This window comes from Diospyros lotus, chromosome 2 (genome assembly GCF_014633365.1).
Source record: "Diospyros lotus cultivar Yz01 chromosome 2, ASM1463336v1, whole genome shotgun sequence".
Classification (NCBI taxonomy): Eukaryota; Viridiplantae; Streptophyta; class Magnoliopsida; order Ericales; family Ebenaceae; genus Diospyros; species Diospyros lotus.
In genome coordinates, this window is record NC_068339.1 from 46,710,475 (window position 1) to 46,734,358 (window position 23,884).

The 23,884-nt window shown below is 35.0% G+C and overlaps 2 protein-coding genes across 4 annotated transcripts; both read left to right on the forward strand.

The window, feature by feature from the left end:
• The first annotated feature begins 307 nt into the window (after nt 1-307).
• LOC127795109 (O-fucosyltransferase 36-like) lies at nt 308-8,571 on the forward strand. Of its 2 annotated transcripts, XR_008021745.1 has the most exons (4): nt 308-1,943; nt 5,768-6,017; nt 7,932-8,194; nt 8,285-8,571. XR_008021745.1 is itself a non-coding variant. In XM_052326564.1 (3 exons), exons 1-3 carry the CDS (start codon nt 664-666, stop codon nt 8,106-8,108), a joined length of 1,707 nt encoding a protein of 568 aa, XP_052182524.1. In that variant the 5' UTR covers nt 309-663; the 3' UTR covers nt 8,109-8,571. The 2 variants fall into 2 exon arrangements, 1 of the variants encoding a protein (XP_052182524.1); XM_052326564.1 differs by having other exon boundaries at nt 309-1,943; nt 7,932-8,571.
• A 3,899-nt stretch (nt 8,572-12,470) lies between these two features.
• LOC127795620 (uncharacterized) lies at nt 12,471-22,519 on the forward strand. 2 transcript variants are annotated; one of them, XM_052327408.1, is made up of 9 exons: nt 12,471-12,600; nt 12,749-13,047; nt 13,131-13,195; nt 13,299-13,397; nt 15,109-15,156; nt 17,569-17,638; nt 17,921-17,992; nt 21,604-21,738; nt 21,870-22,519. In XM_052327408.1, the coding sequence occupies exons 2-9, from the start codon at nt 12,838-12,840 to the stop codon at nt 22,011-22,013; spliced, it is 843 nt and encodes a 280-aa protein (XP_052183368.1). In that variant the 5' UTR covers nt 12,471-12,600; nt 12,749-12,837; the 3' UTR covers nt 22,014-22,519. The 2 variants fall into 2 exon arrangements, with proteins under 2 accessions (XP_052183368.1, XP_052183367.1); XM_052327407.1 differs by having other exon boundaries at nt 12,474-12,704; nt 12,811-13,047.
• Nucleotides 22,520-23,884: the final 1,365 nt, after the last annotated feature.

Genomic DNA, 23,884 nt, shown 5'->3' on the forward strand with positions numbered 1-23,884 from the left:
AGTAGACTAAAACTAAACATAATTATAGATGAAACTAATACATAACAACCTGTCATGTCACTTAGTATATTAATATAAAAATAATAAAAAAAATAACTTATGAAGGATCAAAGACCCATTAGTGGGCTGTCACGTGTTTGCTGCATGACAAAATTTCATCTCATTTCGTTTGTGTTAAGAGTCGCAAATGAGCAGTTGTTAGCTGGTATTTCACTGAACTTATATTGAACTCGACTTAGACTCGTTAAGAGTAGAGAACCCCAGTTTGTGCTAGGAAATGGCATCACGTGCCTGGATCCCATCATGGGTAAAATTGGTAAAGTGAGGGTGTTCTGTAAAAATCAGGTATGTAATTAACGAGCTTCAATCATGTCTGGTCCGTAGGGCGTCGTTTTCTCGCACCGACAGGGTCTCCCTCTCTCTCTCTCTCTGCACCTAATCCACCTTTCTTCTTTTTCACGCTCTGCCTACGCAACCCAATCGCCTCTCTTCTTCTTCTCCAGGTCTCCTTATTGATGCTTTATGCTCCGCAGTTCTTATCCTGAGAGGCAGAGAACGAAATCAGTGATCACATTGTCAATATACAGGCGCCGCCACATCCTTTGCATCCACACTCGACCAATGCGCATCGCCTGACTCGTGATCCGTGCCGCTGGTACATCAATGGACAGAGAGTCGTCGTCGTCGTCTTCGGACGAAGAAGACGACCGACGAATTCTAATCGACCAGAACGAGAGGCCGGCGAGCAAGTCTCCCAAACGCTCGGCCTTGCACATCGACGATGGTGATGGTGAGTTCAAGCACCCGATCTTTAATCCACGCCGTATCTGCTCTCCGAATTTCGCCTTCAACAAGAGGTACCTCTTCGCCGTCTTCCTCCCGCTTTTCATTGTGATCCTTTATTTTACCACCGACTTCGAGAACCTCTTCCACTCCGCCGTTTCCGACGTCGGGTTTTCCTCCTCCGATAATGGCATGCGCGAGTCCGAGTTGCGAGCGTTGTACTTGCTGAGACAGCAACAGTTAGGGCTTTTCAAGTTGTGGAATCGTACATCTGTCAGTGAATCTAATTCGAGTTCTGATTACAATTCCACCGCGGTTAGCTCTACTTCGTATTTTAAGTCGGAAATGCTTAGTCAAATTTCGTTAAACAAGCAAATCCAGCAAGTTCTTTTGTCGACTCATGGATCTGGGAACTCTTTGGATTTGGAGGATAATGTGACGGATCCCAGCCTCAGCGGTTTTGCGAGTCTTGATAGGTGTCCAAAGGTGGAGAAGAACTTGTCCGATAGGAAAACCATTGAGTGGAAGCCAAGATCAAATAAGTATTTGCTGGCCATATGTGTATCGGGCCAAATGTCCAATCATTTGATTTGCTTAGAGAAGCATATGTTTTTTGCAGCTCTACTTAATCGGGTTTTAGTTATTCCCAGCTCGAAAGTTGACTATCAGTTCGATCACGTACTGGATATTGATCACATAAATGAATGCTTGGGTAGAAAAGCTGCCATCACGTTTGATGAGTTTGCAGAAGCTAAGAAGAGCCACTTGCACATAGACAAGTTCATATGTTATTTCTCATTGCCACAGCCTTGTTTTATGGATGATGATAAGGTTAAGAAGTTGAAGTCACTGGGCATTTCAATGACTAAGCTCGAACCCGCATGGGTCGAGGATGTCAAGAAGCCAACAAAAAGGACAATGCAAGATGTTATGGCAAAGTTTTCTTCTGATGATGATGTTATTGCAATTGGAGATGTCTTCTTTGCTAATGTGGAGCAAGATTTGGTGATGCAGCCAGGTGGTCCTATTGCTCACAAATGCAAGGCGCTCATTGAGCCAAGCCGTCTTATCATGCTCACCGCACAGCGTTTTATCCAAACATTCTTGGGAGAAAGATTTATTGCTCTTCACTTCCGACGTCATGGCTTCTTGAAGTTTTGGTATACCTTTCCCTCATTTCCAACCTCAGTGTCTTAATGAACGCCGTGGCACCTTAGTTAATTTTTCAGAAACATACAGTGCTAAACCTGTGCTTCTCAGTCTTCATTGGATCAAAGTTATGTTAATTTAGTTGATTGTATGCAAAATGCTTAATTAAGACAGTTTGATTGGCAAATCCTGATAAATTAGCATTAGGAACCTGCAATTGGTTATACACATCTCCATCTTGTATGTTTGTGCATCTTGTGCTTCTTTCCGCACTTGTGTGCACAGTAAGTTTCTTGTTAGAACTAAAACAACAACATATCCAGCATTTATCCCATTATGTGGGGTCGGTTACATGAATTCTAAACTTTCATGTATTTCTATCTTTTGTCATATCTTCATTGTGATCCATACACTTCATATCAAACTTTAATGTCTCCCTCAAATTCTTCTTAGGTCTGCCTCTACCTCTTTTTTTGATTAATTGTTCCATTTCATCAACTCTTCTCACAGGAGCGTCTCTTGGTCTCATTCTCACATGACCAAACCATCTTAGTCTAGTCTCTCCCATATTCTCTATTGGCACTACTCCTATCTTATTACGAATAACTTCATTTCTAATTTTATCTTTTCTTGTATGGCCGCACATCCATCTTAACATCCTCATCTCCGCTACACTCGTCTTTTGCTCATGTTGGTATTTGACTGCCCAACATTCTGAGTCGTACAACAAAAATGGTCTTATAGCTGTCCTATAGAATTTTCCTTTCAATTTTAATGGGATTTTATCATCACATAACACCCCCGATGCATTTCTCCATTTTAGCCAACATGCCTTAATTCTATGTGTGACATTCTCGTGAATTTCTCCATCTTTTTGAATCACTGATCCCAAATATCGAAAATGGTCTTTTATTTGTAAGATTTGGTCTTCCAATTTTATTATAACATCCTCCACTCTTGCATTCTTACTAAATTTACATTCCATATATTCTGTTTTCTTTCTGCTTAATTTAAATCCCTTAGATTTTAAATTGTTTCTACATAACTCAAGCTTAGTGTTCACTCCTTCTTTTGTTTCATTCACCAATACTATGTCGTCTGCAAATAGCATACACCATGGCACCTCTGTCTGAATATCTTTAGTGAGTTCATCCATTACTAAAGCAAATAAGTATGGACTTAGTGTAGAACCTTGATGCAATCCTATTGTAATTTTAAACGGTTCAGTATCCCCTCCGCATGTTCTGACCCTTGTCTCTGCACCATGATACATGTCCTTAAGGGCTTGTATATAGGCTATTCGGACTCCTTTCTTCTCTAAAACCCTCCATAATACTTCTCTATGGACCCTATCATAGGCCTTTTTCTAGATCTATAAACACCATATGTAGGTTCTTCTGATGATCCCGATACCTTTCCATTAGGCACCTCAGTAGATATATAGCTTCCATTGTTGACCTACCGGGTATGAAACCAAACTGATTTTCTGAGACCTCTGTTTCTTTTCTGAGCCTCTGCTCTATTACTCTCTCCCAGAGTTTCATGGTATGGCTCATTAACTTAATTCCTCTGTAATTTTCACAGTTTTGAACATCTCATTTGTTCTTATATATAGGGACCAAAGTATTCTTCCTCCACTCATCTGGCATCTTTTTTGATTTAAGAATCGCGTTAAATAATTTCGTTAGCCAAGAGATACCCTCTTCTCCCATGCATTTCCATGCTTCTATTGGTATATTATCCGGTCCCACCGCCTTATGATTTTTTATCTTTTTTAATGCTTGTCTTATTTCATTTGGACTTATGCGTCGATAAAATGTATAGCTCACGTTCCCTTCGGAGTTACTAAGATGTCCCAACCTAACTCTTGTGTCGCCATCATCATTGAATAATTTTGTGAAATACTCCTTCCATCTCTCCTTAATCGCTCCCTCATTCACTAATACATTTTGATTTTCATCTTTTATGTATTTCACTTAATTTAAATCCCTTGTTTTTCTCTCTTGCTTTAGCTAATTTATATATATCTCTTTCTCCATCTTTTGTATCAAGTCATTTATATAGATTCTCGTATGCTTTTGACCTTGCTTCACTAACAGCTTTTTTTGCTGCCTTTTTTTATTCTTTATAATTTTTTTGATTTTCTTCATTGTTGCACTGATATACAGCCTTATATAGCATTTTTTTTTATTTTTAATTTTCAATTGCACTTCTTCGTTCCACCACCAAGACTCCTTAAGGTTAAGGGCTCTACCATTTGTCTCTCCAAGCACTACCTTTGCTGTGTTTCTCAGGGCATTAGCCATTTTTCTCCACATTTGGTTTGTCTGTCCTTCTCCATTCTATTCTCTTCTACCCCTTAATTTTTCTTTGAAGATTAGTTGTTTCTCCCCTTTTAAATCCCACCACCTGATTCTTGGATTTTGTTTTATGTGATTTTTTCTCTTCCAATTTTTTATTTGGACGTCAAGTACTAGAAGTCTATGTTGAGTAGTCAAACACTCTCTCGGTATCACCTTACAATCCCTACAACATACCCGGTCCTCTTGTCTCATGAGGAAGTAATCTATTTGGGTGTTTGATGTGACATTTTTATATGTGATTAAGTGTTCGTCCCGTTTTTTGAACCTAGTATTGGTTATGATGAGCCCATATGCCATTGCAAAATCTAAAATAGACTTACCCTCATTATTAATTTCCCCGAATCCATACCCTCCATGTACCTCTCTATAGCCATTTCCATCTCTACCCACGTGACCATTTAAGTCACCTCCTATAATCACTTTCTCTCCTCTTGGTATCATTTGTATGAGTCCCTCTAGGTCCTCTCAGAATTTTGCTTTTATCTCCTCACCTAACCCCGCTTGTGGTGCATATGTACTAAAGATATTCATAGTCATTCTTCCTAGAATAACCTTCACCATAATTATCCTATCCCCTATTCTCTTTACATCCACTACCTCATCTACTAAGCTTTTATCCATAATGATCCCCACTCCATTTTTTGATCGATCATTTACTGTGTACCATATTTTATATCTATTTTCTAACAAAATTTTTGCTTTTTTCCCTACCCATCTCGTCTCTTGAAGGCACATAATATTAATTTTTCTTCTAATCATCACATCTACCACTTCCATAGGTTTGCCTGTTAATGTTCCTATGTTCCATGACCCAATCCTTAATCTATGATTTTGTTTTTGGCTTTGACTTTGAATTTGATTTTGTTTTTGGTTTTGGTTTTTATTTTGATTTTGTTTTTGGTTTTGATTTTGATTTTGATGTTGGACTAACTTCTTTACCCACATCCGTCCAAGCAAATGTGGGAACCCTTGCTCATTTGTCACTACATTCGGACGCCGATGCAGCGGCCCTAGCTCACTTGACACTACACGCGAGCAGTGTAGCGTGTCGCTATGAAGGGTTACGCCCACGCCCAAACGTTTTTCATAATTTGTCTAGAGTTCATGTTTTGGATCCGACTAAGTTTTACGTTGGCTGTCGGCTACCTAACACAATCCTCCTCATTTATCCGGACTTGGGACCAACAGTGGATAACATCCCCAGCCAGAGTTTTCTTACTAGAACTATGTTCTGAAATGCTTGACTGCATGCTTATAGAATCATGATGACTTTTTTCATGACACATTGCCATAATTTCTTCATTCGGTCAACCAAAAATTCTTTGCGATAATTCTTTATGCACGGTAAGTTTTGGTGTATGGGATCTTTGCCTGCCTGATTGTCCTCACAGATTGAACTCTGGGTTCATCTTCAGACGGATTAATCAATGACTTTAAAGTATGCCTCTAACATTACTCTCTTATTTTGTCAGCAATGCTAAAAAGCCAAGTTGCTTTTTTCCCATTCCTCAAGCTGCCAACTGCATTGGTCGGGCGGTTGAAAGGGCCAATGCACCAGTTATATATCTTTCCACAGATGCTGCAGAAAGTGAAACCAGCTTATTGCAATCACTGGTTGTTTTGAATGGAAAAACTGTACCTCTTGTCAAGCGCCCAGCTCGTGATTCGGCTGAAAAATGGGATGCTTTATTATACAGACATGGTCTAGAGGAAGATGCTCAGGTGAGTTCATAATTTCCGTATAATCTCATATTGCTGATTGTTGCTAAAATTGTGTTCCGTTCATTCTGGCTTCTAAAGATTTACTGCTAGGGCATGGTAAAAATATATTGCATTGAGTCTTTAATTTTTTTTAAAGGAAACACAAAAGAAATAAGAAGGAATTCAGTCACGCATCTTCACCTAGTTTTTTATTTTTATTTTTTTTTATAAGTAGCATCTTCTTCTCAACAGGACTTTCGCCATGCCTTGGATTTATTGCATGTAGATTCTTCATAGGCAGAAAAGTTATTCTCTGATTGAGTTGGACTTTCCTCAATTTTGTAGTAAGAATTTCTTTGTACATGATAGACAAATAGGCTGTAGACATAAAATATTATAGTTTCAAACTTTCAAAAACTTTGATAGCATTTCTTATTCTTTTTTTTCAACACCAAAGGCAAAAATGACCTTAGCATAATCTTATGATGTGCAGCCATACAAGAAAAAACAAACTAGAAATAAGATTATACCCAATAAAGTTGGAGTGACATCCATTACTAATAAGATGTGTGAGACACAATTAAAATAGTTTAGATATATGGAAAGAAGACTAATAGACATACTTGTGAGGTGAGTTTGGGGTGGAGGGTAGAAGGGGGGGGGGCTAAACTTTTATAATTTTCCTTCATACCCTTAAAATCTTACTATATACCCCCAAAATTATAAAAATTTTGTATTTCGCATAATTAAATTTCAATGTGCTCTAAAATGTTTGTATTTTGTGCATGAGTTAAAAATGTTAACTGCAAACGTAATTGGATATTAAATGCATTTTTATAGGAATATATTAAATGATTCATACATTCTCTCGATTCCTTTTTGTTCATATTAACTCTTTGGCCCCCCAACAATACATGTCATCCTCCGCCTATGAGGTGAGTGGATGAAATAAAGGAAGCTTGTAGCAAAATAGGTAAGAGTGAGATCAAAGAAAACTTGGTAGAAAACATTTGAAAATTACATGAAATATAATAGCCTTATATTTGATATGACCATGGATAGAGATGATTGGAGATCTAAAATTAATGTTTTTGACCCCTACCTAGTAAAGATTAAGACCTATGATTGCTGTCATTGACCTTAGGCTAGCCTAGTAGCCAACTACACCAAATGGTAATAAAGCTAGGTGTGGTGCTGTTGCAGACATTGGAATAACTTGGCGAGTTACTATTAATAGAATCTCTAGTTATTTGTGGGCCCTTCCTTGCTACGAAATATCCGGTATGAGCCATAACTATTGCCAGGAAGGTGAGCCCATCACCTAGCCCCACCACAGTGGGCAATGTCAAGCCCTGTATCCATCATTGTTTGTGGTGTCATGGGTCCAAGTCATCCTGCAAGTAGGATGAGTTTAATGTTCGAACGACAGACTTAAAGAATACAGGTGAACTCCTAAACTGCTAGACTACCACCATAGTGGTAACTGCAACCTTTTTCACTGGGACCAATGTGAAGCCCCTAAGGAGTGAAAGAGGTTTTTAATCTGAGAGAAGATGTCCAACTCATAAGTCATAAGCTGAGAAATATCTTGTGGTATCCATAGAGATCTGACTCCGTGTAATTCTTAGAAGCTCATTGAAGAAGTTAATCAACATAGGCTTGCATTGAGATGAGGGTAGATCTAGATGCTTCTCCTGGCTGCTAACTACCTCAGTGAATCTGTTGTTCCCCCTAAGCCCCCTTACAGTCTGAGACAGTTAAACAGTATCTTTCAGAAGTGTACTGGCAAGCTGCACATCTGGTTCAAACGTACTTTATCTTTTTATTCACATAAACGATTATTCTTTTGTTTTTCTAGGCTCCACCAGGTAAAGGTATATTTTGATAGAGAGTCAGCCAGATGTTCTGATTTGAATTTCAAATTTCATCTTGAAGGTGGTAGCTATGCTGGATAAAACAATATGTGGCATGTCCACTGTGTTCATTGGGTCCTCCGGATCCACTTTCACGGAGGACATTCTCCGGCTCCGTAAGGACTGGGGATCTGCATCACTTTGCGATGAATACCTCTGCCAGGGTGAAGTACCAAATTTTATCGCCGACAATGAGTAGCAGCCCAGCACATGCAGCAAGGCCTTCCGGTGCTCATATGAATGAATTTTGCGTGTGGATTGTGCAGCCCAGTGTAGTAGTACTATGTAAGATAGTAGCCTTTATATCTGTGGTTTTAACTTTGTTTTTCAATTTTTGAAGCGCTAGTTTTGAGTGTTATTCGTTTGATTCATTAGGTGTTTGCTCAGCTTAGCTTCACCCTGAAAATAGCATAAATGTCCTTTCTTAAGACAAATGATGGTTCAACGAAAGCTTGTTTCCATGGAACATTCTTTTGCAAAGGGAAGATAAATCGATGAGTTGTACATTATTCATCGGTGGCATGAAATCAACAAAGTTGGTCCACGTTGGTATGTTTGAGTTTTGACAGTGGATATCCATGACCATCTGGAGGATTCTAATCTGTCAGCTGTGGAGTCAATTGCCCATTTAGATGAATTGATGAATCTTACTTGGCAAAATATATATTTTAGCACTTATATTTATAATTTTTTTTATTTAGATATTTAATTTTTTATTATTTTAATTAATTATGTAATTTTGAATTAATTATATTTATAATTTTTTTATTATTTCAATTATATCCCTAAACTAAAATAACAATAACAACATATCCAGCTTTTATCCAACTATATAGGGTCGGGCACATGAATCCTAGACTTTCATGTATTTTTGTCTTTTGTCATATATTTATTTAGGATCATATACTTCATATCAAACTTTAATATCTATTTCAAAATTTTATTGAGTCTGTTTATATCTCTTTTTTTTACTAATTGTTCTATTTCATCAACTCTTCTTACATGAGCATTTCTTGGTCTTTTTCTCACCTGACCAAAATATCTTAGTCTAGTCTCTCTCATCTTCTTCTCGATTGGCATTACTCTTACCTTATTATGAATAACCTCATTTCTAATTTTATCTTTTCTTATATGGCCACACATCCATCTTAGCATCTTTATCTTCGCTATGCTCGTCTTTTGCTTATGTTGGTATTTGACTACCCAACATTCTGAGTTATACAACAAAATTGGTCTTATAGCTGTCTTATAGAATTTTTATTTCAATTTTAATAGAATTTTACCATCATATAACACCCCAATGCATTTCTTCATTTTAGTCAACTTGACTTAATTTTATGTGTGACATCCTCGTGAATTTTTTCATCTTTTTAAATTACTGATCCTAAATATCGAAAATGATCTTTTTTATTTTGTATGATTTAGTCCTCCAATTTTATTATAACATCTCTCATTCTTGCATTCTTAATAAATTTATATTTCATATATTATATTTTTCTTCTACTTAATTTAAATCCCTTATGCTGCGTTTTTTTTACTGTTTTCAAGTCATTTTTAGTTTTCAGTTTTCTAAAATAATGAAAACGCGTTCTCTTTACTGTTTTTAAAAATACATTTTTGAAAACAAAAAAAAAAATTGTAGAGAAAACTCAAAATAATAAAAAATTATTTTGAGTGTTTTCAAGCAAAACAAACTTAAAACTCAAAATACATTTATTTATTTATTTATTCATATTTTATTATTGTAATGTAAATAAATATTATAAAATTTATTAACTTTAAAATATATATATATTTTTTAATAATATATTAACATTAAATATTTTAATTGATTGAATAATCAAATTTATTGAATAGAATTTAATTAAAAACTTATTTTCAAAATTTCAATGAGAACACGTTTTCTAATTTTCTGTTTTGAGAAATAGTTTTTCAAAATGACAAAGAGAGCACGTTTTCAATTTTCTAAAAATAGATTACCAAAATAGAAAATTAAAAATGAATTCAAAACTCAAAACTGAAAATTGAAAAGTAAAGAGAACGCAGCCTTAGATTCTAAATTGTTTCTTCACAACTTAATCTTAGTGTTAATTCCCTTTTTTGTTTCATCCACCAACACTATGTCATCTACAAACAACATACACCATAGCACCTCTGTTTGAATGTGTTTAGTGAATTCATCAATTATTAAAGCAAATAAATATGAATTTAGTGCAGAACCTTGATGCAGTCTCATTGTAATTTTAAATGGTTCAGTATCTCCTTCGCATGTTTTGACCCTTATCTCTACATCGTGATACATATTCTTAAGGGCTTGTATATAGGTTATTCCGACTTATTTCTTCTTTAAAATCCTTCATAATAGTTCTCTAAGGACTCTATCTAGGCATTTTATAGATCTATAAACACCATATGCAGATTATTTTGATAATCCCGATATCTTTCTATTATGCGCCTCAATAGGTATATAGTTTTCATTGTTGACCTATCAGGCATGAAACCAAATTGATTTTTCGAGACATCTAATTTTTTATTTTTTTTGAACCTCTGTTCTATTACTCTATCCCAGAGTTTCATGGTATGATTCATTAACTTAATTCCTGTATAATTTTTACAGTTTTGAATATCTCATTTGTTCTTGTATATAGGAACCAAAGTACTCTTTCTCCACTCGTCTAACATCTTTTTTGATTTAAAGATCGCATTAAATAATTTCATTAACTAGGAGATGCCCTTTCCTTCCATGCATTTCCATGCTTCTATTAGTATATTATCCAGTTCCATCGCCTTATGATTTTTCATATTTTTTAATACTTATCTTATTTCTCTTAAACTTATGCGTTGATAAAATGTATAACTCACATTCCCTTCGAAATTATTAAAATGTCCCAACCTAACTCTTGTGTCCCCATCATCATTGAATAATTTTGTAAAATACTTCTTCCATCTCTTCTTAATTGTTCCCTCATTTATTAATACATTTTGGTTTTCATCTTTTGTGCATTTTACTTGATTTAGATATCTTATTTTAGCTAATTTATATATATTATTTTCTCTAACTTTTACATCAAGTCGAGATGTGCAATTAATTTAAAATTATATACTTTAAAATATACTAGAAACAATAAAAAGTTTAACCGTCTTAAATGAAAAAAAAAAAAACATGCAAGTTAGAATATATATTCCATCATCTTATACATATATATATATATATCATTTTAAGTCAGGACGGACAATTGATTTAAAATTATATACTTTAAGGTATATTAAAAATAATAAAAAGTTTAACCGTCTTAAATGAAAAAAAAAAAAATATGCAAGTTAGAATATATATTCCATCATCTTATACATACATATATATATATATATCATTTTAATTTCCACGCCATTAGTAATACTCTCTTTTCACTTTCATTCCATTACAAACTTTCTCCAACAAAGGTTAGGACTATTTGAAACTTACTTTATTTTGTAGTTTTTTTTTTTGTTTGGATAAATTTTTAAAAAATCAATTTTAATAAATTTTTAATTTTAGATTGACTCCTGATTTTTCTCTTAGTTACTTTAAACTTTTGATAAAATGTTTCAATTTTTTTGTGTTACTATCACACATGTCTATTTCATTTATTAAAAATAATTTGTCTAAATATATATAAAATTGTATTTGACGTGTGACATGTTTATATAATACGAGGTGGTTAAAAGTTATAAAAGAAATTTATCAACTAATAAAAGTAAAACAAGGAAAGAGAAAGGATAAGAGCACAAAGGTTGTACTAAGCAGTAAGAGCACTCACCGATAACATATAAATGAGGAAGAGCTGGAAAATGTTATTGGTACATCTATTTTATACATCTTGGACTGCATAAGAGGGTATTATGACAAAAAAATCTCTCATGAGGCGCATAGAGATGCGTGAGGCGCAGGATATTTTGGTCATAATACCCCCTTATGTAGCCCAAGATATATAAAATAAGTATACATCTAGCATGATTCGTGGGTGTTTAGTGGATGGTAATTTTTGTTTTCTTTCATTTTTTATCTTCTTCAAAGTAATTCCTCACTCCTCGCTTCACACCTCTGCCCACTCTAATTTTTTCTCTTGAAAAGAAAAATAACCCACCTAAAATATTCGGGTTGGACTGAGTTTTATATATTTTTTTCTTAATTTTATTTACTTTTCTTATTTTATATTAATGTAATTTCTCACGTTCGATTTTTATTTCTCTTTCTATTATAACCAAACGTATACACAATTTCAATTATTTATTTCTTCACACAAAATACATTTTGTAAATTTATCTAACAATCTTATATATTACATCAATATGCGTATAATCACTTAACAAGATCAACAAATAGAGATAAAATGTTCAAAGTTTAATATGACTTTAAAAATTAAAAATTATTTTTTTATAATTGACCTTATTTATTTTTTTGACCTTTCTCTTAAATAAATTAAAGTGTTTTATTGCATTTTGTTTCGCATAAAAAAGGGAAGCTTTTACTCTTTTAAGGTTTGATTTCAATAACCTAAGACTCCATCATTTTGAAAGAAGAAAACAATAAAAGGAACCAATAACCTTTCTCGCTCCCCCTCTCTGCATTACTGCGGAAGTGCGCCGCTTTACCCCGCACTTGCTGTTGCAGTCGGTTTTCATCTCTCCAGAGAGGCAGAGAGAGAGCTCACGTGGGTGTTCGCTCTTTTCCTCAATTCAAATCTCAATTCATTGGCTTCGTCTTCTTCATATAAATATTCACGGACTTTGTTCAGTTTCTGCAACGGCTTCCAATGTACGGATCCTTCTCATCCCGTTCCACTCTGTTTCCATTGACAGAATCCAGACTTGTTTCGGGCACTGATCACAATCTCAATCCAAAACGTGTATGAGACTTGTAGTGACAGGACAACTACGGAAAACGAATCATGAAAGCGAGACTGGTAGTGTTTCCGATCAGAGGAAGGAACTGGTGCTTTAGCAAATCGACTGATCATTCGACGTTCGACTCTCAGTCCGCCCAAACTCCTTCAAACTTCAAAGAACTTTGGAAGAAGATCTTTCCCTCCCCGTCCCCATCCAATGCCAAGCCCACAGGCTCCAAGGCTGAGCTCCTTGTTGATTTCGCCTCTAATAAGGTCAGTCCATATGCGCGATTGTGTGACAATGTAAGAACTGGGTTGAAAATGGCGATGCTTAAATTTGATTCCGATATCTGTAGATGAATCGTGCTTGGACGGGGCTTGAAAGGGCGCCTCCTGGAAGTTTCAAAAATAAGCTTTATGGGTAAGCTTTTCTGTGTACCATTTGTTTGAAGGAATTTTGCACTCGGAAATGAGTCTTTCGTTTGTACAGTACCTTACATTAGTGAATCTAATTTCAATTTCAGTTTGGGGATGCGCCTATTGGCCCGTGTTAAGCCTTCCGAGATCTTCTTGAAGTCCATTTCCAAGGATGTTACAAAAGTTGAAGTTACGTTCCCCTCCAGGTTTGTTTCCTTGCATTATCACAAAAACCTTTTTCATGCTTTATGGGTTAGATGTTATTCTAGAAATATTTTCTGCCCCTCCCCGTTCATTTATACACTGAATATGGTTTACCTTTTTTCAGTATGTATTTTTCTTTTTAGTTCTGTCACCTTCACATCTTTAGGATTTTCTTCCGTACATCAGTCTTGCAATGAAATTTGTGATTGCACGTTTCTTCCACAGAATTCAATTGTCACATAAAATAAGTTTTATGCCGGATGCCACCTATTTAATTTTTCTCCTTTTTTTTTTTTTTGGAACTGGCCGTGCAAGGATAATTAAAAAACACACAAGGATGACAAGGTGGGAACAATAACAACGTGTAAAATAATATGGTTAGCATTTGTGAACATAAAAAGAGAGAAGATTACTTGAGATGATTTGGGCATCTAAAATATACACTACTAGATACCCTTGATATGGGAAATGACAGTAATTATATGGAGTTTAATGATACAGAAAATGAGAGGCAAAAAAGGGTGTTTTCTAGTGCATGAGACTTCTCACTTTATGAGGGTTGGGGGAGAGTCATTTTTGTATGCAGTCGGGTCTATCAAATAAATTGTTTTTACAACTTGAACCCGTGACCTTCAAGTCATAAAGGAGTAACCTTACCGTTATTATCAATGTTCACCCTCTTTTAAAAGGGCATCCTTAGCGCATGAAGCTCCCTTTTTTGCAAGGTTCTGGAGAGAATCATTTTTGTATACAGCCTATGCCTTCCTTTTTTGGAAAGAGATTGTTTCCACAATTTGAACTGTCGACCTTCCAGTCACAAAGAAACAAACTTACCATTTCTACCAAGGTTAGCTCTCAAACGGACATACTTAGTGCATGAGGCTCTAGGATCTAAAAATAATAGTTTTTCCTTCTCAAAACCTTTTTTTTAGTAAATATTTATTTATCTATTTATTTTCCAAAAGATAAGAATAGCATTTTTGGTTCTGTTGTATTCTCAAAGTTTATTGGACTAAATGTTTTTACTTTATTCTTTTATTTCTTAAGAAGATTATATTACCTATATAGCAAAGAGATTGTAAAGATGTGCAGTAGTTACTTTTTTCTTCTTTTCTTTCTTCTCTTTAATATTTGGAAATATAGAACTGGTGACATTCTTCTAAGAACCAATTTTGCACTAGTAGAGATGATGTAGAATTCATGTAGCCAGCCCCATCTAGAGGGATTCAGGCTTGTGATGTTGTTATAAATCATAATAACATCTGATTTAACAGTAAATACTGCTATAAATAAAGTAGAATTGCATAATGGATTCATGCAGATGGCTAAAAGTAATTGCCTAAGTCATTTTGCACTTGTGTGGCACATGCTTTACTCTGCTTGGTGTTTCAGGTATAACATTTAGGAATGTTACTGTTGCAAGTTGGCCAAGTTTTGAATCTTCATGATGGTTAAGCATAAGAATTTCTTTTATGCCCCTAATTGTTCAATGACCCACGTTTGTTCAAATTGCTATTCATTTGCTTGAATGGCCTTCTATTATGTTAAACCACAATCTTATATTCTCCTAAGTTGCAATGGGACACTTTCTGCTTTATGGGTAGGCATGTAAAGGGAAATTTGGGATCATATGTTACATTTTATTGTGCGTAATATTTTCTTGGTCTCGTGACTTGTGGTTGACTATTTTAAGAATTTCTTGCCATGTTGCAGTTTAAATGAACGACTTGTACGCCGAAGGTTAAGGCATATTGCGCTAAGGTAACATTTTCATGCATTCAAAATCTTGAAGTTAAGAGCTGATCATTATTCTTCATCAAGTGTTGTGCTGCACCATGTAGTCATGGTGTAGTTGAATTTCATTGAGAAATAAGTTGGGCTCGCCAATATATTTATTTTTCTACATTAATGTAACTACATTTACCGTTTAAACTAAACCATAAATATCAAGAGGATAACTTTGAGCTTGGGTTGATTTAGACTCACTTCTAAATGTTGGACAAAACCACAAAATATAAGATAAGATAAAAAATTTAGAAGTTAAAATAGAACGAAAATTCTCTTTTGCTATTTTGAGTGTTAGATGGAGAGGAACTAGGTAGAAGACCCATTGAATGCTTGAGATTAGTAAACTTGATGCTATATAAGAGAGTCAATAAAGATGATTACATTATGAACAACATGTTTTATTCAATATGTCCAGTTGTTTGCAGGCTGTGCGAAGCTAATTTCAGCTCTTAAGTTATGAACTTACATCTCTCTACTCTCGGCATTTACATGCAACTGCTATTGCCTACTTGGTGGATGTTAAGAATCTCATTATTCATCGGCTCATTTTTTTACTAGAAATAGGACCAATTTAGATAACATAATTGAATTTTCACATCAAAGTTGTCGACACTGTACTGGACAAGGTATTAGATTTGTCATTGTATAGTACGATACTAGAACTGGTTGGGACTAGGTACCAGTTTGGAAAATATCAGTAAATACAAATTAATAAACAATATGTACAAATATAATAAAATGTTCTATACAAAATGACATAAAGATCGTTTCCTAAAAAGGAATTTAACATGCAAATAGTGAAATCACACAGAATAATGTCATTAAATTATATGCAAAATATTAAAGTAGTTACAAATTTTAATAACAAAAAGGTGTTTATATATGTAAAGAACACAGTTATGTACATTATTTAAAGAAGATTTCTGTCAAAAAATTGAATTTATCTACAACGACAACATCAGTTACAACTTACTAGCTTTAATCTCATTAGGTGGGATTGGCTACATGAATTCTAGATCTCCAACCATCTTTATTGATGATCATAGCTATTCACGATTTTTTTTTTTGGTTAGGTAACATGCCATTCATGATGTTTTGATTTGTCAAGTTTTACACTGTTGACTACCTCATGCAATCCTTCTCCTTTATCCAAGGATAGGATGAACTGTAAATAAAAGGAACACCTTCAACACTACAAGTGTTCAGGGAGTTACTCAATCCACATGCAGGGTTAAAAAAAATTAAGATTTTGTGTGCAGAGGCCTCGCCGGTGAGGCTTCTCATTGATGAGGCCTGAACAAAAGAGCCAGAATCAGTAACAACATAACAAACCATAATCTCCCTAGGTGTAGTTGGCTGCATGAATTATAAAGAATGAAGAAGTAACAAAAAAAACCAAATCTCCCTAGGCAGAGTTGGCTACATGAATTAAAAAATGAATGAACAAACAAAAAAATAAAAATAAAGAATGAAGAAGTAACAAAAAAATAAAAAAAAAACTAATAATTTATTTCTATCTATGGCCTTATCTTCTCTGAGGCCCTTTTAACTCATATCATACCTAAGAGTCTCCCACTAAGTTTTTCTTGGTCTTTCTTTACCTCTTTTGCTAAAGGCTTTGTTTCATTAGATTCACTCTCTTCACATGAGATCTTGTTGGTCTTTTTGTTACATGACCAAACCATGTTAATCATGACTCACTATTAAGATGTCTCAACAAAGAAACAAAAGCAAAAACAACAACAGAGAAAAAAACTGGTTCTCTGTTATAGAAAACCAGCTGGTTATCTGGAGAACTATTGGGTTTCATGGAACCATCTAGATGTTTTTTTGTAACAACAAACTCAAGCCTTTTTTTTTTTAATTTTTTATCCGCACAACAATCTCAAGCCTTAATCTCATTAGGTGGGGTCAGCTAAAAGGGCGTTCAAGTGCAAGAGCGGGAGAGAGGGACTGCCTGGGGAGTCACTGAGAGACTGGGAGAAGTGAGAGAGAGCAAGAGAAGTCAGAGAGTTTGGGTGAGAAACTGAGAGATTGAGAAAGTGCGGCACTGGATGAAATACTGGTATTGTTGTGTACTGGCAGGTGCCTCCTGTACCATGCAGTACAATAGATGAAACGGGAAATACTTTTTTATGTATCAGAAGGCTTCTAGTATGGTATGGAGTTGATAACACTAATACATATGATTGGCCACTTGTATTCTTTACAAGGATTTTTAATCCTGTTACTCCTTTCAAGCACAACAGTCTGCAGTTACTGTGTACTTTTGCCTTTGCTAGCATCTGAATATCTTGTATTCTATCTGCTATATCATCTCCTTATGGCTGTCATGGTTTCAAGAGATAGCTCGTATACTAATGCAAGTGTTGCATCTATTATCAGGGGAACAGTCATTCACAAGAGATACTTCTATGGATCAGTTTCTTTGCTTCCCCTTACAAGTGCTTTCACTGTATGTATATGTATTCATTATCTAAATATATACTCCAATTTCACTTTGTTATTTTAGTTGATTCATGAAGTTATTCTCACCATCTCTTTACATAATTTTCTTCCATGTCCTTATTATGCACATTATTTTGTGCAAGTACTCCATTAATAACTTTCTTTCTTAATTGTTTTGAGGCATAAGACAACAAAGAAACTGCCAAAGAGGGAACAATATAAAACGCTGAGTTCAACTGCCAGGGTTCTACAAATAACTTTATTTTTTGTTTCTTTTAATGTTTTACAGGTTCTGCCTTTGCCTAATATCCCGTTCTTCTGGGTCCTATTCCGCACTTATTCTCACTGGAGAGCTCTTAAGGCGAGTAAAGTTTTTAAGGCATAGCTAGCTCTATTATTTTTTTTTATAAAAATAATCATAAGTTGCAGTTGGTAATTAGGTATGGAGAAACTGGAGCTACTAATTATTGTGATGATCTTCCTGCTGGATAAACACTACCATTTAAATGAAATAAATAAATAAAATGTAAGCGTACATAGGCATTCACGGTAAAGATCCAGTCAATAAATTCTTGTCTCAAGACTAACAACCAATTGGTCCTGCCACACATTGTCATTTTAATGCTCTTCTTAAATGTGGAATAAAATTTTACTAGAAAAAAAATTTGAGAAGCATCTTCAATCTGTGATTATTTTACCTATGTTTGCTTCTGTAGTTGAGTTGGACTACTTATGGAATTGCTGGTTTTCATGCAATGGATCAAACATCTGAGGCTGACCTCTCTCAAATTTTCCTCAGTCAATGCTACCTCTTAAGTACTCCAAATTACTGCATTCTTGTGACCTCACTGTTGCGGCATTGCCATCCATCCATCCCAACTTCTATTCTGTAGATGTGTGTCTTGCCTCTGTCCAAATAGCTTGCCTTTTCATTGCCTTGTCAGCCCATATTATGGTTCCATGTGTCAACTTGAGGTGTCATGTGGACTTAGAGATGCCTTTTTGACATGGCTTGAAAAGAACGCAACTTAGAATGAAAGATGGGAGACAGATTAGTAGGAGGCATTAAAAGGATGCAGCAAACAGATGCAGATGACAAAGAAAAGCAAAGAGATTAAGAGAAGTAGAAGAAGAGACCCAAAGGAAAGAAGGGTAGATCTGAAGTAGGAGGAAGAGGCAGTGGCAGCAGTAGCAAAGAATATGAGAAAAGGGTAAAAGGAGGCAAACAAGAAAGAACAGCAAGTGATTAAGACAAGAAATAAAATTTTATGCAGAAAGTCTAAAAGAAAGAGAAGAAGAAAGAAGAAAAACAGAAGCAGCAGAACATGATGAAAAGAAAAGAAGAAATGAAGAGGAGAGGGAGATAGCTTAAAATTCTTTGAGATGTTTGAATTTTTATTCATCCTCAAACCCTGATTTGTAAATTAGCAAAAAACAAATAAAACACCCTTGTTGAGAATCCCACATCGTCTCCACAAGGGAGACCTAGGCTATATATAAGGAGGAGGATCCCTCCACCTATTAAGCTAGCTTTTCAGGTCAGAGTTCTACCTCTAACTTTTCACATGGTATCAGAGTTAACCCTTGGTTGTCGTGGTCATGGACCAGTATCCTGTCTGATCACCTAGGCATGTATCAGTTACTGGAGAAGCTTCGGTGTGGGGGGGAGTGTTGAGAATCCCACATCGTCTCCACAAGGGAGACCTGGGCTATATATAAGGAGGAGGATCCCTCCACCTGTTAAGCTAGTTTCTCAGGTTGGAGTTCTACCTCTAACTTCTCACATGGTATAAGAGCTAACCCTTGGTTGTCGTGGTCATGGACCAGTACCTTGTCCGATCACCTGGGCATGTATCAGTTACTGGAGAAGGTTCAGCGTGGGGGGGAGTGTTGAGAATCCCACATCGCCTCCACAAGGGAGACCTGAGCTATATATAAGGAGGAGGATCCCTTCACCTGTTAAGCTAGCTTTTCAGGTCAGAGTTCTACCTCTAACTTCTCACAACCCTAATTTGTATTACATGAGTAAGCCACGTTTATAGGCTTCATACCTGATATAATAACCTAGTTCTGCTTAAATGCTATGATATTATCTACGAAAAGTCCTAATGGAACTAAATGTATTAAATAAAATTATAGATTCCCAATAACATAAAACTAATTATGTTATTAGTTATCTTGTCCCGATCTTCTTGATTACTTCAATCTCCTCTTATTGAGAAAAACTTGACATTGAATTCTATCAATTTTCACATTGAGAAGATTTTTTATTTCAGATTTGTTGCTCTAATACCGAACTAATGTGGCTTGCAAAATTGTACCTGTAGAATAAACCTGAGAATGGAGATAGAACATGAGAATAGAGAAAACCAGTGGAGGAGGGAGGGAGGTCTTCTTGACTGTTTCAATTGCCTCTTATTGAGAAAAAGTTAATCCTGAATGTTATCAATTTCTACATTGAGAATATATTTTTTTTTATATGGGATTTGTTGCTTTATACCAAACTAATGCAGCTTGAAAAATTGCACCCATAGAATAAACCTGTGAATGGAGATAGAAATTGAATAGAGGGAAGGAAGGAGGGAGCAGCAGCAGCTGCAGCAAATGGTATGCTGAAACAGAAAAGAATAGCACAGAAGAGGAAATGAGGAAAGAAGAGGAGGGGCAGGGAGAGAGAGAGTTCAAAGCTCTTCCAAATTAGGCTTTGAGAATGGTTGTTTTGGTACTTGGCCTTAGTTTGCAAGAGATTGTTTTCACGACTTAAACCCATGACCTTCCTTTCAATCACAAAAGAACAACCTTACCATCTCTACCATGGCTCGCCCTCAATGTTGGTCTTATAGTTGTTCAATAAAACTTTCCATTTAACTTTAAAGGATTTACAATCACGTAAAATGCTAGAAACATTTCTTCACTTGAACTCTTCTCTTTTGATTTTGTGAATAACTTCCTCAATACTCTCATTCTTTATAAACAGTGGATCCAAGATATTTCAAGTAATTTTTTCTTGGAATAACTTCATTTTCAAGTCTCACCACAACTTCACCCCACTTTTATTTTTACTAAATTTGCATTCCTCATATTTGGTTTCCAACTAGTATAGTTATATTATTCATGCAAGTATTACTCTTAACTCATATTGAAAACATTTGACAGTTTGTACACTGACTATTGGCTACCTAATGAAACCATTGTCCATCTAAGCTTGGGATCAGCTATGATAAGGAGTAATATCTTCAACATTAAAAGTGTTAAGAGTAAATTACTCAATTCACATGAGATTGTTCAAACCCTAACTTGACTATAACAACAAAATTCTAGAAGAATTAGAGCTTTAACTTCTAAAATAGGTTGGACGTCTTCTCTACCATTTTATATAGAGATTACTTCTCTGCCAATTGTTCTCTCTTCTAAGGATAAGTGTACTTTGCCTGTAGCATTCTTAATGAACACCCGTTTTTTTAATCCTATCCTACTTTCTTAGATATGTCCCTTGATGAGGACATGAAATCTTACTGTAAGTCGCATATCCTGTAATGTTGCTTCCTTTCTATGAGGTTTATCACTCTAATTAGTCTTTTGCTCCCACCTTTAATGTTATAGAATTACTTCCCTTTTCTGCAGTTAGTTTTACTTGGATATCAGTATACAAAATACCTTATTTGGCTTGTATCATGTTTCTGTGCATTCCTTTAATGGCATGTCTTTTTTTTTTTTGGGGGGGGGGGGGGGGGGGGGGGCGCTAAATTTTTGGCCACGTCTTTTAGAAACATCCTATTGCGTTCATTCCCACATGCTTTATATGGAACCTCAGCTGCCAAATTCCTGATATGGCTTGCCCCAAGTTTCCAAATATTCCTCTCAAGTAGCCTTACTCTTTAGCCTTCATTTGGTCTTTCAGCATGTTCCCTCTCTGGCACTCATGGAACTTCAAGTTTTTATTTTGTTTCTCTGTTAATATTAATTTTTCAGGGAAGCGAGAGGCTTCTTTTTCTGGTGTCAGACTCCTCGAAGAACGAAAACTCTTCTGTTGCAGCACCAGGCAGGAGTGTAAGTGCACATGCTAACCCTGAAAGTGGAATCCACAATTCACTTGGTCCTTCATGGGTAAGGAATTTCATGCTGTATTGAGTTACGCATAGATGACTGGGGGATGAAGTTAATTAGCATATAAGAAGTATGCAAAATTCGTCCATACTTGATCACTTCCTAAGATGCTATTTGATTTTGTTGAGCAGGTCTTGCAGCCATCAGAGGAACTTGACCAACTTATACGACAAGGAGATGCAGAAGGTGGTCTCAGCAAGTGTATCATATCAGATATCTGCAAGACTTTTGATCTGATCACAATTGATGTTCTAAAGTACCGAGATTCAATGTAAGTACTATTAGCATTCAGAATATGACATCTGAAGGTTTTTCCAATAGTAGCAAAAGAAAATCTTTGGCAAAGCAGCAGTGTAGCGTTCACGGGGCTTGAAACTTTGGAGGGGGAAAAACAGGAAGTGAAAAAGGTTTTAGGTGTTTGAAATGGTTGGTTTTTATGCATCTTAGAACAATGAGCTGATGATCCATCCTTTCATGGTTACTGAGAAGGCTTTCAAGAACCTTGAAGCTGATTTATGGTGGAAAGTCTCTTAAGTCTTCTTGCCAAGCTGCATGTCTGTTGCCACACCATAGGAAGTTTCAGTCCCCGTCTTTGTTCATGTCACCAATCAGCACGCATTTTTCTCTGTTTTCCTCTTTACAGGACGAGCTTACGTTTGCCTAAGTTCAGAACATTTTGTATTTCCACATTAGTCAGACTTAATGTCTTTCCAATTTATACGCCCGTAGCTGTTTCTTCTAACTCTTTGATGATACAAGAAATTACCAAAGATAATTGTTGTTGGATGATTGGCAGTTATATTCTCGCACTTTTTGTGGTTAGTTGTTAACCAACAACAATAAAGGAAGATGGCTTTTGGATTGGAAAGACTCCTGGATGTTTAAGTTAGATTAGAGGGTAAAAAATAAGTTGCAAAAGTTGAGTATGCAAAATGAACTTATAAAATTTATGGGTTTGTTGTGATACGAAGCTTATAGAATTTGGGGCTAAATACTGGAGAGTTGGGATTATCAAGTCGAGATAGTGCTTTGGAATAGTTATTATAATTTTAAATTAGTCAGATATTTATTTGTAAAATAATTAGCCTTCTGCGATTGTTAATGATATTGGCCCTGTTTGTTGCAGCTTAAAAGCTGTAACTTTTAGCTTCTAGTTTCAAAAAAGTTGGGATGTAGTGTTTGTTTTAGCTTATAGAATTCTAACTTATAGTTTCTACTAGCTTTTAGAAGGGGTAAAAGCTAGTTTTTTTAAAACTGGGGTATCCCAGCTTTTACAACTTCTGCTTAAATAATTACATTTTTATGATAATTTTGCCCTTATTTTTAGCAAAGAATTACCCTCTTGTCTACGCAATCTTGGGTTTTTCTTCTCCACCGCCATTTCCATTTTCAAATCTCTTCCTCTCTCTCGTCATCTTCTTCTCTCTTTATACTTTAATTAATTTTTTTATAATATTTGAAACTTATACATATACACTAATTAATTTTTAAATTATCATTCTATAACTACTAAGGGTATTATGGACAATTATACAAAAATAAGTTATTTTACAACTTATGGTATCAAAACCACAACTTCTAAGAAGGTGCAGCAAACAGGTTCACAACTTATTCTAAGTTTTAGAAATTATAAGTTATAATTTCTTTAATTAAACTGCAATAAACGGGACCATTTTCTCTTCTCTCATTACTACATAGGTTTTGTTGGATGGCTTACGCAATAATTGACTTGTATATAAGTGATTTTTTTTCACATCGTTTGACTTTAGGTGTATTTTTATTCATATATTTATATTTAATTAATATATAATTTAGAGATGTATTACTTATAGTTTTTAAGTATTAACGAAAATATTTCTTTTATTGAATTAATTGTTCACATGTCATAAAATAAAAAAATAATAAGTGGGTTTTTAATAATAATAGTTAAAATTGATAATAATAGTTTTTATATAAAATTAATATATTGCATTTGGTAAATTAGGGTTTAATATTCTTTCAAAATATTTTAATTTTAAGACGTAATAAAAGAAGATAAGATTTATTTTCAAGACCAAGATCCCATAAATTTTTATGTTTTATCTAACGATCATAAAATAATGAATTATGGCGTACATTATATAAATTTATTGGTATCAATTATTTA

Excerpts from the sequence above, each read along its gene's own strand:
- LOC127795109 (XM_052326564.1), top strand. The coding sequence starts at position 664 with ATGGACAGAGAGTCGTCGTCGTCGTCTTCGGACGAAGAAGACGACCGA. Across the intron at positions 1,944-5,767 it reads CATGGCTTCTTGAAGTTTTG|CAATGCTAAAAAGCCAAGTT; the intron begins GTATACCTTTCC and ends TTATTTTGTCAG. Across the intron at positions 6,018-7,931 it reads GTCTAGAGGAAGATGCTCAG|GTGGTAGCTATGCTGGATAA; the intron begins GTGAGTTCATAA and ends TTCATCTTGAAG.
- LOC127795620 (XM_052327408.1), top strand. The coding sequence starts at position 12,838 with ATGAAAGCGAGACTGGTAGTGTTTCCGATCAGAGGAAGGAACTGGTGC. Across the intron at positions 15,157-17,568 it reads TTAAGGCATATTGCGCTAAG|GGGAACAGTCATTCACAAGA; the intron begins GTAACATTTTCA and ends ATCTATTATCAG. Across the intron at positions 17,993-21,603 it reads CTCACTGGAGAGCTCTTAAG|GGAAGCGAGAGGCTTCTTTT; the intron begins GCGAGTAAAGTT and ends TTAATTTTTCAG.